The following is a 14,383-nucleotide window of genomic DNA, read 5'->3' on the forward strand; positions in this document are numbered from 1 at the left end:
TGGGCTCTGCTCCAGGCAATCATCAAGGTGCCAGGTGAGTATGGTCACCATTGGTCTCTCATCTAATGCCTACAAGGGCTGCTCTACTAGCAGGCAAGAGGAGAAGAAGGAGGGCATGTCCTCCCCTTTAACGGTATACCCAGAAGTTTCATATATCACTATCCTTTCTGGCAAGAATTCAATCAAATGACCACTCATAAGGGCAAGGAAGGTTGGGAAATGTAGTTTTCATTCAGGATCGCAATGTGCCCAGCTAAACTTCTATTATGCTGGAAGACAGGGAAAATGGATAATAGAAGACAAATATGATCTCTCTCACTGGTAGTGTAATGGTGTTTAAGAGTGTGGGGTTTTCAGGCAAACTGCTGGGGATCAAATCCTGACTCTACCTCCTACTGTGTGACCATGGGCAAGCTACTTCACTTCTCTGTTTTTGGTCAAGCTTTCACACCTCTCTGGTCTCATCTAATTCCAGTGGCAATAAAGCAGTTTCATCAGGTGGAAAATGGAAGTAACAAACCCATAGGGATATTGTAAGAACTAAATAAACTAATGGATGCAAAGCAAATGGAATGGTGCATGGAACAGAGTAAGTGCTCAAACATGTTAATAGTAGTATATGTATTATTTCGTAGGCCTAAGTAAATCAGAAGTTGAGGTCTGCCTGGCAGAAATCAAGACTCAGAGACAGGGAGGAGAGAGAAGGGGGGAGAGAGCATGAGCCTGACTTCATTTTGCTTATTTGTTCAGCAAATGTTGACTGGGTCCTTGGCCTTCTCTGTTTCAGGGCCAATGCTGATGACCAAGACAGAGTTTAGCCCAGCTCACATCCATCAGAAGATCAGAAGATCTTTGGGTGCAAGTGACAGAAATTCAACTCAAACCAGTTTGGGATAAATGGGAAATTTTAATAGCTCATATATGCAAAATCCTGGCATGATGGCTGCACAGCTGGCCTCAAGAGTACTGGAACCAGGGAAGTGAATGGCAACAGGACTCTCTCACTCCATCTCTTCTTTGCCTCTCCTTGGTATCACTTTTATTCTCCCCTCCAGGGTGGGAAAATGGCCACAGACAGTGCCAGACCTATTTCTTCACAGCCTCACCACGCAAAAAGAAAAGGCTTCCTGTCCCCAAACTCTAGATCCAAAAACCTAGGGAAGGACTCTCATTAGCCTACATCCTGTTCCAGGTGTGACATAATGATTGGCGAGTGAGTCATTCCTCAGCCAATCACCGAGAGGGGTACAGGACATGTAATCGAATGGCAGCTCCCATTCTAAACAAGAGAAGGGGAGCGTTTCTGGGCTCCAGTAAACAGTCTCAGCTAACCTTGGCACTCTTTTTCCTCCTATGGCTGGAACCTTAGAACAAGGAGTGCAAGAGTCAAGTGGTCTACAAGACAACAGGACAATGGTTGGGAAGTTTGGTCTCCCCAGCCCAGCCAATCACGGGTCCCTACATTACACCAGGCACCCAATTCAGTCTTTTTTAATGAATGACTGAATTAACGCCCTGTTCCCAGAGGCTGTCCTGCGACGGCCCCACTTTCACAGACCCTGAGCCAATCAGGAGTGAAGCGGGGATAGGGGTTCCGGACACCTGTGGAGGGTGTCACAGGGTGCACACACCTGTCCCAACGGACAGCACCTTTAGGGTAAGAGAGGAACCTTGAAGACCCCGCCACATCGTAGGGCGCAGTTGGGGGCGGGGCTTCCAGGCCAGCATATTGGATTGCACCATCTTCCATCTGTTAGAGGGGAGAGCCGAGAAAGTGCTTCTGCATCTTCCGCCACCCCTTTACCACTCCCTGACCAAGAAGATGATGTATTTGCTTCTCTAACAGTCACACAATTTTCCCCTTCCCCTCATTACGCCTCACAGCTCCACGCAGACACACATTTAGGGCTGCCCACCACCACCACGCAGTGGCTCGCCCCAGTTTGACGCATTGCAGGGAAGGCCAGACCAATCGGCACCGCGCTCTCATTTCCGCCGTCGCCCAGGCCCAATAGCGGCGCGGCTCACACAGGAACGCGTCACGCGCCGCCGAGCAGTGCCCCTCCGCCGAGGAGAAAAGTAGAGTGGGCACAGGGGGCGGGGCGCGCGGCGACGGAAAGTAGTCCCCCGGCGGGTGCGCGCGCGCGCGGCCGGCCACAAACCCAGCCCCGAGCGGGGTGGGAGCGAGAGATCCGCGGGCCCGGCAGTGCGGAGAGAGGCGCGGAGGGATCCGTGGGAGCCGCAGTGCGGCGGCGCGCGGACCGGGCGGGGCGGGGCGCGCGCGGCGGCCGTTGAGGGACCGTTGGGGCGGGCGGCGGCGGCGGCGGCGGCGGCGGCGGCGCGCGCTGCGGGCAGTGAGTGTGGAGGCGCGGACGCGCGGCGGAGCTCAAGCTGCTGCAGCTGCTGCCGCCGCCGGAGGAACCTTGATCCCCGTGCTCCGGACACCCCGGGCCTCGCCATGGTGAGTGAGGCTGAAGGGCCGCCGAGGCTGGGAGCTCTGAGGTGGGCGCGGCGGGGCAGGACCCCCGAGAGCGCGAGTGGACCCAGAATGGGGGGTGTTTGGGCCCCGGAGAGCGCCTCTGGACCCCTCTGTGCCCCACTATCGAGGGCATTCGAACCCAGAGCGGGACGTTTGGATCCGAAAAGGGGGTTGGGGCTTCCAAAAGCGACTTTTAGCACCAGATGGGTTCTCTGGTCCCCAGAAGGGGCACCTGAGCCCTCCAAGGGGGTATTTGAACCCAGGATGGAGCATCTGGACCTTCAGAGGGTAAGGGCTCTTGGACCCAGGATGGGGCGTTTGGTCGCTAAGGTGAGGTGTTTGGATTCCCGGGGGGCGAGGTAAGAAACATTGGCTAGGGAAGGGGGTGATTTGTGCCCTGATAAAGGCTTTGGGTCCTGAGAGGATGCAGGGAAGGGGGCTCGGAGGGAAGCCGGGCTGCTGGGGAGCTCCCCGAGAGGGGGCCGTGGGTAGCTGGGCCTGGATGGGGGGAGTGCTCCTGGAGCGGCGGGGGGGGCCCTTCTACAGATCAGACCCTTGAGGGGAGAGAAGGAGGTTCTCCAAAGACCGACAGTGCAGAGGAAGGAGGAGGAGGGTGAGATGCAAGCTTGGGGAAGAAGAGCCTGGGGTGGGTGGCAGCCGAGGTTAGGAGATGCTCTGGAAACCTGCAGGGACTGAAGAGGATTGGGGTCGGGGAAGTGGTCAAAAGGGGATGGCGAGCTTGCCAGTGCTGGGGGGACAGGGGGCCTCGTGGTTGATGTGGGGGGCAGCCAGAGAAGGTTCTGCGGTTACTGGTGGGTTAAGGCTATTGAACTAGGAAGGGAGGTTGGGTTTGGAAGTGCGGAGTGTTGCGTTTGGGTCCATGAGGAGGTGGCTTTCCGAGGTGAGGGGTGGGAGAGGACTTTGGCTTGGGTGGTGTGGGAGGTGGGGTGGAAGGAGATCTGGGGACGTGTTGGAGAAAATGAATGGCGGTGAGGTGGGCCTCGGGTTGGAGGTGGATGTGGGTAGCTCCCTGGAAGTTTCCAGGGCAAGCTGGGACAAAGACTGTTCAGTCTGGATGGGGGGTGGGCTGCAGAGGCCGGAGGGAGTGGCTCTCGGGTCCCCTTCCCAGAAAGAATGAAGCTGGGCAGAAGGCAGGGCAGTGGGAGCAGGTGGGCGGAGTTGTTCGGGCCCCAGTGGCGCACTGACGCTGTAGGAAATGGAGGTGGGAGATGAAAGTTTGGGCTGCATCAAACGAGCCAGCTTTTTCAGCCTTGAACCTCACCCGCTCACTGTCCCTTTCAGACCAAGAGAGCTGTTCTTTCCAAACAGGAATGCTGGTTTTCTCATGGTCTCCAGCTCCACGCACCGCTCTGCATCTCCTCACTTGTGCCAAATGACAGTGCAGTGCAGTGTGGCGTCGGTGACAATCGGACGCCTGTTCCTGTGGCCTCGGGGTGGGGACTGCAGAGCTTGACTAGAGGAGACCTCCAGAAGGACCCCTTCATCAGCCCGAGGGCCGCTTGTTCTGTTCCGGGCCCTCACTGAGTGCTTCTGTTAATTCACACAGCTGGGGCTTTGAGAGAAAACCAGCAGACTAGTTCTTTCCCGGTCCCTGCTACCCACAACACCCCTAGCCCCCCAGGCTTAGCCTCGGGACCGGGCGCAGCCATCATCCCTGGCAAGGCTGGGGAGAACAGGCCGCCGCTGCTGTGTATCAGATCTCATACTTGCTGACACAGGCTTCATGGCTCCTCTCACCTCTCCCCCATTTTCCCCCAGCAGAACCTTGCTAAACGGGCGCCGAATCACTGGCAGGTGCTAGGAGGCCCCCCGCCTCCCAAATAGGACCCGAGCTTTGGCCCTACTAGTTTCCCTTTCCATTTGTAATCGGCAAGGTATGGATGGGTGGGACAAGTCACTGCTAACTGGCCTTGGACTTTGGCCTGAGCTCTGTGGCTCCTCCTTGGCCCGGGTGAGGGGCCCTGGCCTTGGTTTCTGATCTCATCTAACACTGCTCTCTGGCACTGGCTGGGGGCTGGGGCAAGGCAGAGAAATAATACCCTCTTCCCTCCCCCACCCCAGGATTATTTTTTTTTCCTTGTCCAGCTCCTTGCTGGAGCCTAAGATGAGGGGCATGGAAGCAGGAGACCAACTGGGTTATTTTGGAGACAGTTGTTGGTGAAAGCTGAAAATCTTCAGCTCTGGAAAGGGAAGAAGCCCTGAGAAGGGCTCCCCAGCGGTGATCAGTTTCCTGGGCAGCAGCCATGCTTTGAGATCTCTAGCTCGGAGCTGGGACCTTTCCTTCTCCAAGCAGGGCAGAGGGTCTCCTAACAGGGAGGGAGAGAGTGTGCGATGGGCCCTACAGTCAGAGCCACGCCTATTTGCAGTGACCCTGTAGGAGTGTGGCCGAGCCTCTCTGCGCCTTGCAGCTTGGCGGTGGGGAGCGGCAGACACCGGCCTTCAGAGCCACTCTGGGCCATTCTGCAGCCTGTGCCAACCGCCTTGCCCGCAGCCCCTGCCACTGCTGCCCGAAGGTGGTGTGGTAGGGGCGCGGAGGTCCCCGACTGGACTAGCTTTTTCCATCCAGGCCAGGGGAAGAGGATGAAAGCAGAGGGGATGGCGGCCCTGCTCCCCAGACTGCTGCTCTCCCGTCTGCCTCCTCCCCTCCCCTCCCCTGGCATCACCTGGCCTTGGTAACCAGAAGCCCATCCTCTGTTCTCACTTTCCCCCAGCAGCTTCCTCGGGTGTCAGGACCTAGGGGATCGGCTCCGGCTTCTTTACCCATAGAAGCCAGGGGAAGCGGAGGAGCAAGGGGCTGTGGGCCTAGGGCTGCCAGGCTGGCGTTCAGGAGCCCAGCAGCCCTGGGTCTTTTTTGAAAGCGATGCAGAAGTGGCTCCATTTGGCCTCCTAACCTTCCCTTTAGACTTTGGACTTTTCCAGAATGTGCATGTGTGGTGTTTTTCCTTCTCTACCTTCCTGCTTCCCCCTCCCTTAGCCATCTCCCCTCTGTCATCATCACTTTGATTTCCCCTCCCATTCTGACTATTTGGGGCTTGGCCTAAGTTTCTCTTCCCTTAGATTTAAAAAAAAAGAAAGAAAGAAAGAAAGAAAAAGGACATTTGAGACCTGTTCTAACGTGATCGGTCTTCATATTTGGGACAGGGTTGGGGGGTTGTTGCTAGCTCTGGAAACTTTATAGAGAATAATGCAAATACACACAATGGCATGCATCAGTTTGGGGGGCTCTCAGAGTCAACGCTAGAAGCCCCTTTCCCCTAATTGTGAAAGGAAATAAAGGAAGGGGATGGTGGTCTGGGGAGAGCGGTGCCTTTTTGGCAGCATTCACAAAAACCAAGGAAAATTCCTTTTTTGATGCTAAATGTTGGGATTTTGTTCCCCTCATGGCTGCTCCCCCGGAGGATCCCTATGCCTGGCTAGTTCCCAGCACACCAGTGTGGGACAAGCTAGCCTTTGCGTCTCCTCTGCCCCGCCCCCAAGCCCCGCATGCAGTAAGGGCTGCCTGCCACCGTCCTAACGACCAAACGGAGCGGCCAGGGCCAGAGAGGGTTCAAAACTGCAGTGCAGCGGGGGAAGCTGACTTTAGTCCTCCAGCCTCTGCCACCACTGCCTGCTGCAGTCCCCTCCCTGACACCCACCCTTCCTGCCCAAGAGAAACAGCGGAATGGTGCCCCGTGCACAAGAGAGTGGGGGGCTGCCCCCTGCCTGAGCAGGATTCTGTTAGGCACTCGGAGCGCCTCAGAGCCACCAGTTAGGAGAATTGTTGCCAGCTGGGTCCACTGTGCTCGGACCTAGTGCCTCCAAATCTGTGACATAGAAACTAGCGAAGAGCCCCCAGACGCCTTCCCTCTGCCCTACCCAAGGACTGGCCTGTTTTGGTCTGGAGCCTTCTAGAGCTGCTTGATCAGGCCTCTAGGGCAACTGCTCCCTTCACTCAGCCTCTGGGGCTCCCGTGCTGTGCTGGTGCAGCTGGGTCGGGTCTGGGGCAGCACTTCCTCCCGCCCACCGTGGCTCCAGAGCACTGGGCTGGATTGGAGACCTCGCAGTCTGGGCGGTGTAATCAGGCCCTGCGTCAGGCTGCTCTGGGTTTCCAGCCCACCTTAGTCCCCAGCTTCCTGGACCACCAGACTTTATCCCAGACCCTGGCTCTGGCATGACCTCCCTTGCCCAGGTACGTGGGTGCCGTGTGGAACCAGCCTCACCAGAGGGGGCCGGGCTGAGCAAGGAAGATGTACCAGCCTGTGACTAACTTTCTCCTTCCTGCTTTTCCAGGCTGACCAGCTGACTGAGGAGCAGATCGCAGGTGAGCTTGCCTCCCTCCCTCCCTCCCTCCCTCCCTCCCGCTGCCGCGGGAAGGCCTCTGCATCCCCAGCCAAATCTTGCTCCGGCCAGAGGAGCGTGTGACAGATAAACCTATTGTGTGTAAGAGCACGCCACTGCCCCAGTAACACCGAACCTCACAGTCCTGAGCCCGAAACCCACCGGACGGCAGGGCTGGCTCCTCTCCTGGCCGTGGCTCCTCGGGGTCTTTTAATCAGTGGCTGCAGGGTGAGCCCGACCCCTGCCGGTTAGGCTCAGAAGGTGAGCTCCCTGCCTCACTGTGGGGCTGCAGAGCTCCTGGCCCACTTGAGGAGCCTCCCAGGAGATGGCTCGGCACTCCCACCTCCGCAGTCGCCTTTGCACGCGCTCGCACTTGCTTCCTCCTGGGCCAGAAGTGCCTTCCCCCGGCGGTTTGCACTGACGGGCAGCTCCTTCTCATCCTTCGGGTCTCGGCTCCAATGTTGCCTTGGAAGGGACTTCCCTGACTCCCCTCTCAAATAGACAGCTTTCCTTTACTCTCCTTCAGGTCACTCTGTTTCCTTCACAGCCTTTCTCTCTATCTGAAATTATTTTATGATGTCTTTACCTGCTGTATCTCCTGTCACTAGATGAGTTCCTTATTTGGGGACTTTGTGTCAGTCCCTGCTGTATCTTTGGTGCCTAAAACATAGTAGGTGCTCTGTAAATTTTTGTTGGCTCAATAACTAAAATGAATGAACAACGGAATGATCACATATTTCCCAGTAAGCTAAAAGAAATCCTTGAATCCTGTCTAATTCATTTTTGTAGCCCCACTGTCCCCTAAAGCCCAGGAAGTCACAGCTGCAGGAAGTACTGTGTGTTGAGCACGTTTCCTTGCCCCCCGCCCCAAGACGATGCGCTGCCTGAGGACAGAGGCCAGTTCTCAGTTACGCTCCACAGCCATGGGCTGGAGCAAAGTAGCCCCTGGGCCCCAGCAGCTACCCAACCCCAGCTTTGCTGTCACGTTCAACACGCTCCACGTAACTGGTACTGAAGGTCCAGCTTCTGAAGTGGGAGGAGACAGGGATGGACTTGGCCTTCTCTCCTTTCCTCCCCTCCCCGCACCCCTCCTCCTCCCCCCACACTTTCTGCTTCTAAACTTTGGCCCCCGGTGGCTATGGAGACCCACCGAGGAAAGCCAGAGAACCCCCTTGTTGTTTAGTGATCATGAGCGCAGGGTGCCCACATGACCCCCTCCCCCAAAGAACAACAAGGCCTCAGCACAGGGCGGTGGCAGCATCCCCAGGGAGACACTTAATGCTTCTCCAGGGCCCAGGGGCTCGGGGGCAAAGCTTCCCGGCTGTACGTGTGGCTCCTGCCACACTCAACCCCCGCTCTGCCCTCGGGTAACACAAACACACGCTCCACGTCACGCCCCCGTCCCCACCACCACCACCCCCCACCGTCCCCATTAGCAAACTGTCCACCACCTCACCCCAGCCCACGCCCTGTGGGAATAGGCTGCCAGGCATCTGTTCTCTGAGGGTTTGGGGGTGGGGAGAACCAGGTGCCGAAATGGGCCCAGTGGGAGGGCAGGAGCCACGCGTTTCTCTCCCGCTCCTGACGCGTCCCCAGCTGTGGCCTTCCCACTCAGTGCCACTAGCGCCCCATCCTCCCGGCCTGGCAGCCATCCCCTCTCCTTCCGTCCCCCCACCCACCCCACGCATCGTCCGTCAGCCGTGCTCTGCTGCCGGCCACCCCCAGGCTCCACCATACACAGTGCTCGGCTCCTCTGGAAACCAGGGAGCTGGGCTGGCGGTACCAGTCAGGAGGGATGCCGTGCCGCCCAGAGGCGTCCTGCACCTCTCCTTCCCTTCCTTTCCCAGCCAGTTGACCTTGGCTGGCATACTTCAGATAGAGACTTCCCACGGCTCTCATCCCCTCCATGACGTTGGTCCGTTTCATCATTTGAGGGAGAGGCTGAAGCCAGGGACCAAGAAGAAATGTAGGAAGGTCTAAGGCCACTGTCACCCATTTTCCCCTCTGTCCCCACTGGGCTGGGGTGACAGACGGGCAGCTTTGCCTGGCACAGGCCAGGCGCTCAGTAAGTGCTGAGTGAAAGAAGGAGGGGTCCGGCCCTGAGTACAGAGGCGAGAGGCTTGGGCTGGAGTTGAAGTCTTGTTCTGGTTTCTCTAGGTGGGCCTGACTCTTTCGGCCTGTCTCCCAAGGTCAGGACTTCCCTGTGTCCTCAGCCTCTGACTCACTGTCTTTCTTCTCCCAGAATTCAAGGAGGCCTTCTCCCTCTTTGACAAGGATGGAGATGGTACCATCACCACCAAGGAGTTGGGGACAGTGATGAGATCCCTGGGACAGAACCCCACTGAAGCCGAGCTGCAGGACATGATCAATGAGGTGGACGCAGATGGTGAGCCCCATGGAGCGGGTGGGCAGCCCCACTCCCGGTCACCCGCACGACCACGGGGAACCTTCCTCCGCTGATGGATGAGCCGGTGTCTATCCTCTGCCAGGGCTCCGGGCTCGTCTCCCAGGGCCCAGGCCCAGAGCATCCCTGCTCCCTTCCCCACCTTGCAGGGAACGGGACCATTGACTTCCCGGAGTTCCTGACCATGATGGCCAGAAAGATGAAGGATACAGACAGCGAGGAGGAGATCCGAGAGGCCTTCCGTGTCTTTGACAAGGTGAGCAGGTCTTTCCCAGAGTGGCTCTGGGACTCCGGCAGAGAGCAGAACAGGTGGCGTCCCAGGATGCCCTGTGTAACGGGAGTCAGAACTTCCAGGAGGCCCAGGCCCCAGTGCCATCCCCGCTGCCCCTGCTGAGTGTGGGTGACTTGACAGTTCCTGCACTGTGGCCCCCAGGGAAGAGCCGGGCGAATGCCTCGAGCTCAAAGCTTTTGTCTGTCCCGACACCCAGGATGGCAATGGCTACATCAGCGCCGCAGAGCTGCGCCACGTCATGACGAACCTGGGTGAGAAGCTGACCGATGAGGAAGTGGATGAGATGATCAGAGAGGCTGACATCGACGGAGACGGCCAGGTCAATTACGAAGGTGAGCCGACCCGGCCCCTGTCTCTGGGCCAGCAGGAGCTTCTGGAACAAGCCCCCAGGTCGGGGCGGGGGGCGGGGTGCGGCTTGGGGCTGAGCCCTGCTCGCTGGCTGACCTCCTCCCTGTCTGCTTCCCTCCACAGAGTTTGTACAGATGATGACTGCAAAGTGAAGGCCCCCGGGCAGCTGGTGATGCCCGTTCTCTTGATCTCTCTTCCCGCGCGCGCATCTTCAACACTCCCCTGCGTATCCCGGTTCTAGCAAACACCAGTTGATTGACTGAGAATCTGATAAAGCAACAAAAGATTTGTCCCAAGCTGCATGATTGCTCTTTCTCTTCCTCCCGAGTCTCCTTCCATGCCCCTGCCACCTCTTCCTTTTGCCCTTCCCCCTTCCATTCATATCTTCCAAGGCCTGATGCATTCATAAGATGAGCCCCCTAGTCCCCTTGTCGGGGGGGCCCTGCCCTCCTTCTCCAGCCCGGGTGGCTCTCGTCCGTCTTGGTTTGTTTCTTTTCATATGTCCTCTTATATTTTGGGTGCCGGGTGGCTGCCAGCCCTGTCCCGGGACCTGCTGGGGAGGGGCCGAGGCCCTCCGAGGGCCGGGCAGGAGAGCATGCCTTTCGCTGTTGCATGCGACCAGCCCTGTGATTCCCTGTGCCGATCCCAGCAGCCTGTTGGGGCAGGGGTGCCGAGAGAGGCATTGCAGAAGGACTGAGGATGGGGCGGGGGGGCGGGGGGGTTCCAGAGTTGTGGTGTTGACTGGATGTGGCCCAGGAGGGGGTCAAGGGGCGAGGGAGGCTTGGAAGCCGGCATTCTTTCCCACTTGAGGAGGCCGGCTCAGAGAAGGGGCCGGAGAGAGTGGACGAGGCTCAGATGCCATTGGCTGCTCTTCTGAACCCATCTGATCGGCTTCCTGAGGTGGGGCTGAGCGGGGCTGCTCCCCGGACCCTCCTGCACGTTGTCCAGCCCGTGCTCCTGACGCGATCTCAAGCTGTCCTGTAAATACCTGGTGCTAACATCCCATGCCGCCCCCCGCATCGAGGTCCCCTCGTCGGGATGGACGTGGGGGTGGCCGCTTCGTAATATGCTGGTTATCCTTTCTTTTTCTTCATGCCCCTTAAAGCTTTAATTTTGTCCAACACCGTGCTGGGCTAGCTGAGGGGTGGAGAGAGGGAAGATGTGCCCCACCACACTCTGAAGAGAACATGCCTGCAATAAAACAGTCCCGTCGGCCAGCTGCCCTGGAGGACCAGTGGCCGCGGGCAGCTCTGCTTCCTCCGCCGGCCCCTCCCGCTCCCCTGTGGTGACTTGGCTGGCTCCCCGACCTTTGTGCTGTCTCTGTGCCCGCCTCTGCCCTCGCCCACCTGCCTGCCCTCACGCTCCCCGGCCGAGAGCATGAGCCGTGACCTTGCTTCTGATTTTCGCCTCTGGGACAATTCAGTCAATGTGGGCAGTTTGGTCATCCGGATTTTTTTTTTGTTTTTTTCCCTGTTCATTTCATCTGCCCTCCACTCCCTCCCCAGCCCCAGGTTGATCAAATGGCTTTTCCTGGGACCTGCCCAGCTTTGAGAATCTCTTCTCATCCCCACCCTCGGGCACCCAACCTCCGGGGGACGGAAGGGGAGGGATGGGGCATAGTGGGAGACCTAGCCGAGAGCTGAGGGTTAGGGCAGGTAAGCGTTAGGCTGTGGATGTTTTCGGAGTGTTTTGGTTTGTTTTTTTTAAACCGGGCAATATTGTGTTCAGTTCAAGCTGTGAAGAAAAATATATATCAATGTTTTCCAATAAAATACAGTGACTACCTGACTCTGCTCTTCTACTCTTGTCTTGGTTAATGGGCCTGCTGCCTGCAAGGGCCTGGAGCCCTTCCCCGGAAGAGCCTGTCCTCCATGCTCGCTCAGGAGACTTGGCCTCAGCACTGCACAGCCACAGTTCAGAGCCCAACCAGACTGCCGGGTGGCTGAGGGCAGGATTCCATCCTGGCAGCGCAGCCCGTCAGCTCTGAGTGCTCGCCATTGGACATCTTGGGACCTGCATGCGTGTGCGAGAGAGACTGAGCCCGCCTTAGTGGGGACCTGTATCAGTCACACGAATGACTGCAAGATGAGGCCTGAGAAGGCCTGAGGCAGGTCCATTGCGTCACAAGAACATCCCAGTTTGGGGGTTGAGGGCGGCGGGCAGCATCAAGCTGAAAGGTGAGTGGTCACCGGGGTGTGTGGGGGTGGGGGAAGGAAAGGCATCATCCCAGAGAACAAGAAGGCAGCGTCAGGCCCTGGGGGCCTAGGCCGGAGGGGGGGCGGCGGGGGCGGCGGTCTCGACAGGGTGCTCCGGCCAAGAGGTGACCAGTGTCAAGCGGGAACCCTGAGTGCCAAGTTCGAACACGCGGTGGGGAGAAAAGAGGCGTGATCCTGAGCTCACAGCTTCAGTCAGCTCCTGGAGAGGGCACACGACTAAGATTTGAAAGAAAAAGCCCCAAACAACTGCAAACCATAGAAAGCTCCTCAGCTTCCCTGAGGTAAGTGGGGATGAAAAAGAAAGGAGGGGAGGCCCCGCCCCCAACTACCAAACACTGGTCGATAGACTCATCTAACATCTGAGCTGATCTCACTCAACCAGGGGCTGGGCAGGAGGCGAGCAGAGACAGCTCAGTGGAGTAAAAAGACTTCTGCTCACCTTTACCCGGCCTTGGGAGGACGGAGAAGCCTGGCAGGGTTCAAACTCAGGGTCCTTCCTGTGGCGGAAAGGAGACACATTTTTCCAAAGCCCCAGTTTCTCTGCCCCCTTTTTCTGCCCTCTGGTTGTGGCTCGAAATTGGTGCAGTAAAGATGGTAGAGTGTTGTGGGTAAGAGCTCGGGGTCCGGGGCACTTAACTGCGTGCATGGCCTTGGGTAGACAGCTCTCTGCCCCTGTTTGGAAAGTGGGGCTGTGATAACACTGACCTCGGGACTTCCCTGGCGGTCCAGTGGTTCAGACTCCATGCTTCCACTGCAGGGGGCGTGGGTTCGATCCCTGGTCAGGGAACTAAGTCCCGCATACCACGTGATATGGCCAAGAAAACCCACTGACCAGGGCCAGCCGAGGATTGGTGAGCCCGCAGGAGCCAGGCCTGGGGTGCAGTGAGCGTCCAGGGGGCATGAGCTGCTCTGCATTGGGTGCTTTCTACTCTACGGGCTGTCTTCTAAGCTCTGCCTCCGTGATCTCATTGAATCCTTCAAGCAGCCATCTGGGCTGGGTGCTGTTAGTACCCATTTGGCAGACTAGGAAACTGAGGCCCAGAGAAGTGCAGGAACTAGTCCAGGGTGATTAAGCAGAAAGTGAGAGCTGGAATCTGAACCAGATGTGACCTGAGCAGTCAGTCCATGCTCTCAGCTGCCTGGCTTTAGAGTAAATGGTCTTTTTTTTTTTTTTAAGATGATTTCAGGTAGGCCAGAGACAGCCAGTGGGAAGGCTAGGCTGAGGCTGGGGTCACAACGGTGGAGTCTGTGATGGGAGCTGCCTTCTTAGCAGCCAGGATACCTGTGGAAAATTCTGGTCTTATAGCTGTGAAGAAGATAGGTTTTGGTGACTCACAGAATTGGGCTCCAACCCAGCGTGACCACTGCAGTGTCTGTATACTCACTAAACCTCAGGTCCCACCTCTGTCACTTCCTACCTGATAACCTTGGAGCAGTGACTTCACTTCTCTGAGCCTCAGTTTACCAGTCTGCAAAATGGAGAATAGTAATTGTCTCTCAAAGGAGGATCAGAAAATATTGTGCCGCTTTTTAGACATCATCTCATTTACTTCTCACCCAGGCCAGGTTGAGTCTTAATAAAATTTAGTATGCATTTATGACATGCATCCTCCCCAGTGGGCATATGAGCACAAGATAAGTTATCATCAAGAGCTGACAGGAGGGGGCTTCCCTGGCGGTCCAGTGGTTAAGACTCTGCACCTCCACTGCAGGGGCGTGGGTTCAATCCCTGGTTGGGAAGTTCTGCGCTGCGTAGTGTAGCCAAAAAAAAAAAAAAAAGAACTGAAAGGAATGGAGGCGGGGGTCAGGGGGGCAGCTAAAACCTCTAGCACCACACTTCTTGGAAGTGGGTGAGCTGGGACTTGAACCCCAGATTATTCGCATCCCAAATGCCCACGATTTTAACCACTGCATTGCTTTGCCTGCACTTCTCTACTGCCCCGTCGTTTATTTTCCCCCTTGGGCCCTGTGTTTTGACTTTTACTCCCCTATGGCCTGCGTTATTAAAAAGTCATGACTTCCCTTTCCCATTCTTTATTAATCACAGACACAGAGATGGCGCTCTGCGCTTCTAATGACATGGGCAGGCAGGGAGGGGCAAGCTGATGCTTGCTGTGGGTCATTTCCAACTCAGGCTTACAGATCCCGTGGGCCAGCTCAAAACCTGTCCTGAGAAAGTGACTACCCAGGGGGACACATCGGGAGGTGCCCAACTGGGGCCCACTGGAGGGAAATCCAGGTTCCCCTCACCTCCCAGAGGGGAGCTCCAATGCAGTGGCTCTGGAACCACCTCTCAGTGTCATTCC

At 57.3% G+C, this 14,383-nt stretch overlaps 1 protein-coding gene across 1 annotated transcript; it reads left to right on the forward strand.

Moving 5' to 3' along the window:
- Nucleotides 1-2,269: 2,269 nt before the first annotated feature.
- Nucleotides 2,270-11,649, forward strand: CALM3 (calmodulin 3). The gene is made up of 6 exons (XM_033844555.2): nucleotides 2,270-2,461; nucleotides 6,770-6,800; nucleotides 9,060-9,203; nucleotides 9,371-9,477; nucleotides 9,710-9,845; nucleotides 9,985-11,649. The coding sequence occupies exons 1-6, from the start codon at nucleotides 2,459-2,461 to the stop codon at nucleotides 10,011-10,013; spliced, it is 450 nt and encodes a 149-aa protein (XP_033700446.1). The 5' UTR covers nucleotides 2,270-2,458; the 3' UTR covers nucleotides 10,014-11,649.
- The last annotated feature ends 2,734 nt before the right edge of the window (nucleotides 11,650-14,383 follow it).

Source organism: Tursiops truncatus, chromosome 19 (genome assembly GCF_011762595.2).
Source record: "Tursiops truncatus isolate mTurTru1 chromosome 19, mTurTru1.mat.Y, whole genome shotgun sequence".
In the NCBI taxonomy this organism is placed as follows: domain Eukaryota; kingdom Metazoa; phylum Chordata; class Mammalia; order Artiodactyla; family Delphinidae; genus Tursiops; species Tursiops truncatus.

Bases quoted from the DNA above. Each gene is read 5' to 3' on its own strand.
- CALM3 (XM_033844555.2), top strand. The intron at 9,204-9,370 runs GTGAGCCCCATG...CCCACCTTGCAG, and splicing joins CAATGAGGTGGACGCAGATG to GGAACGGGACCATTGACTTC. The intron at 9,846-9,984 runs GTGAGCCGACCC...TTCCCTCCACAG, and splicing joins CGGCCAGGTCAATTACGAAG to AGTTTGTACAGATGATGACT.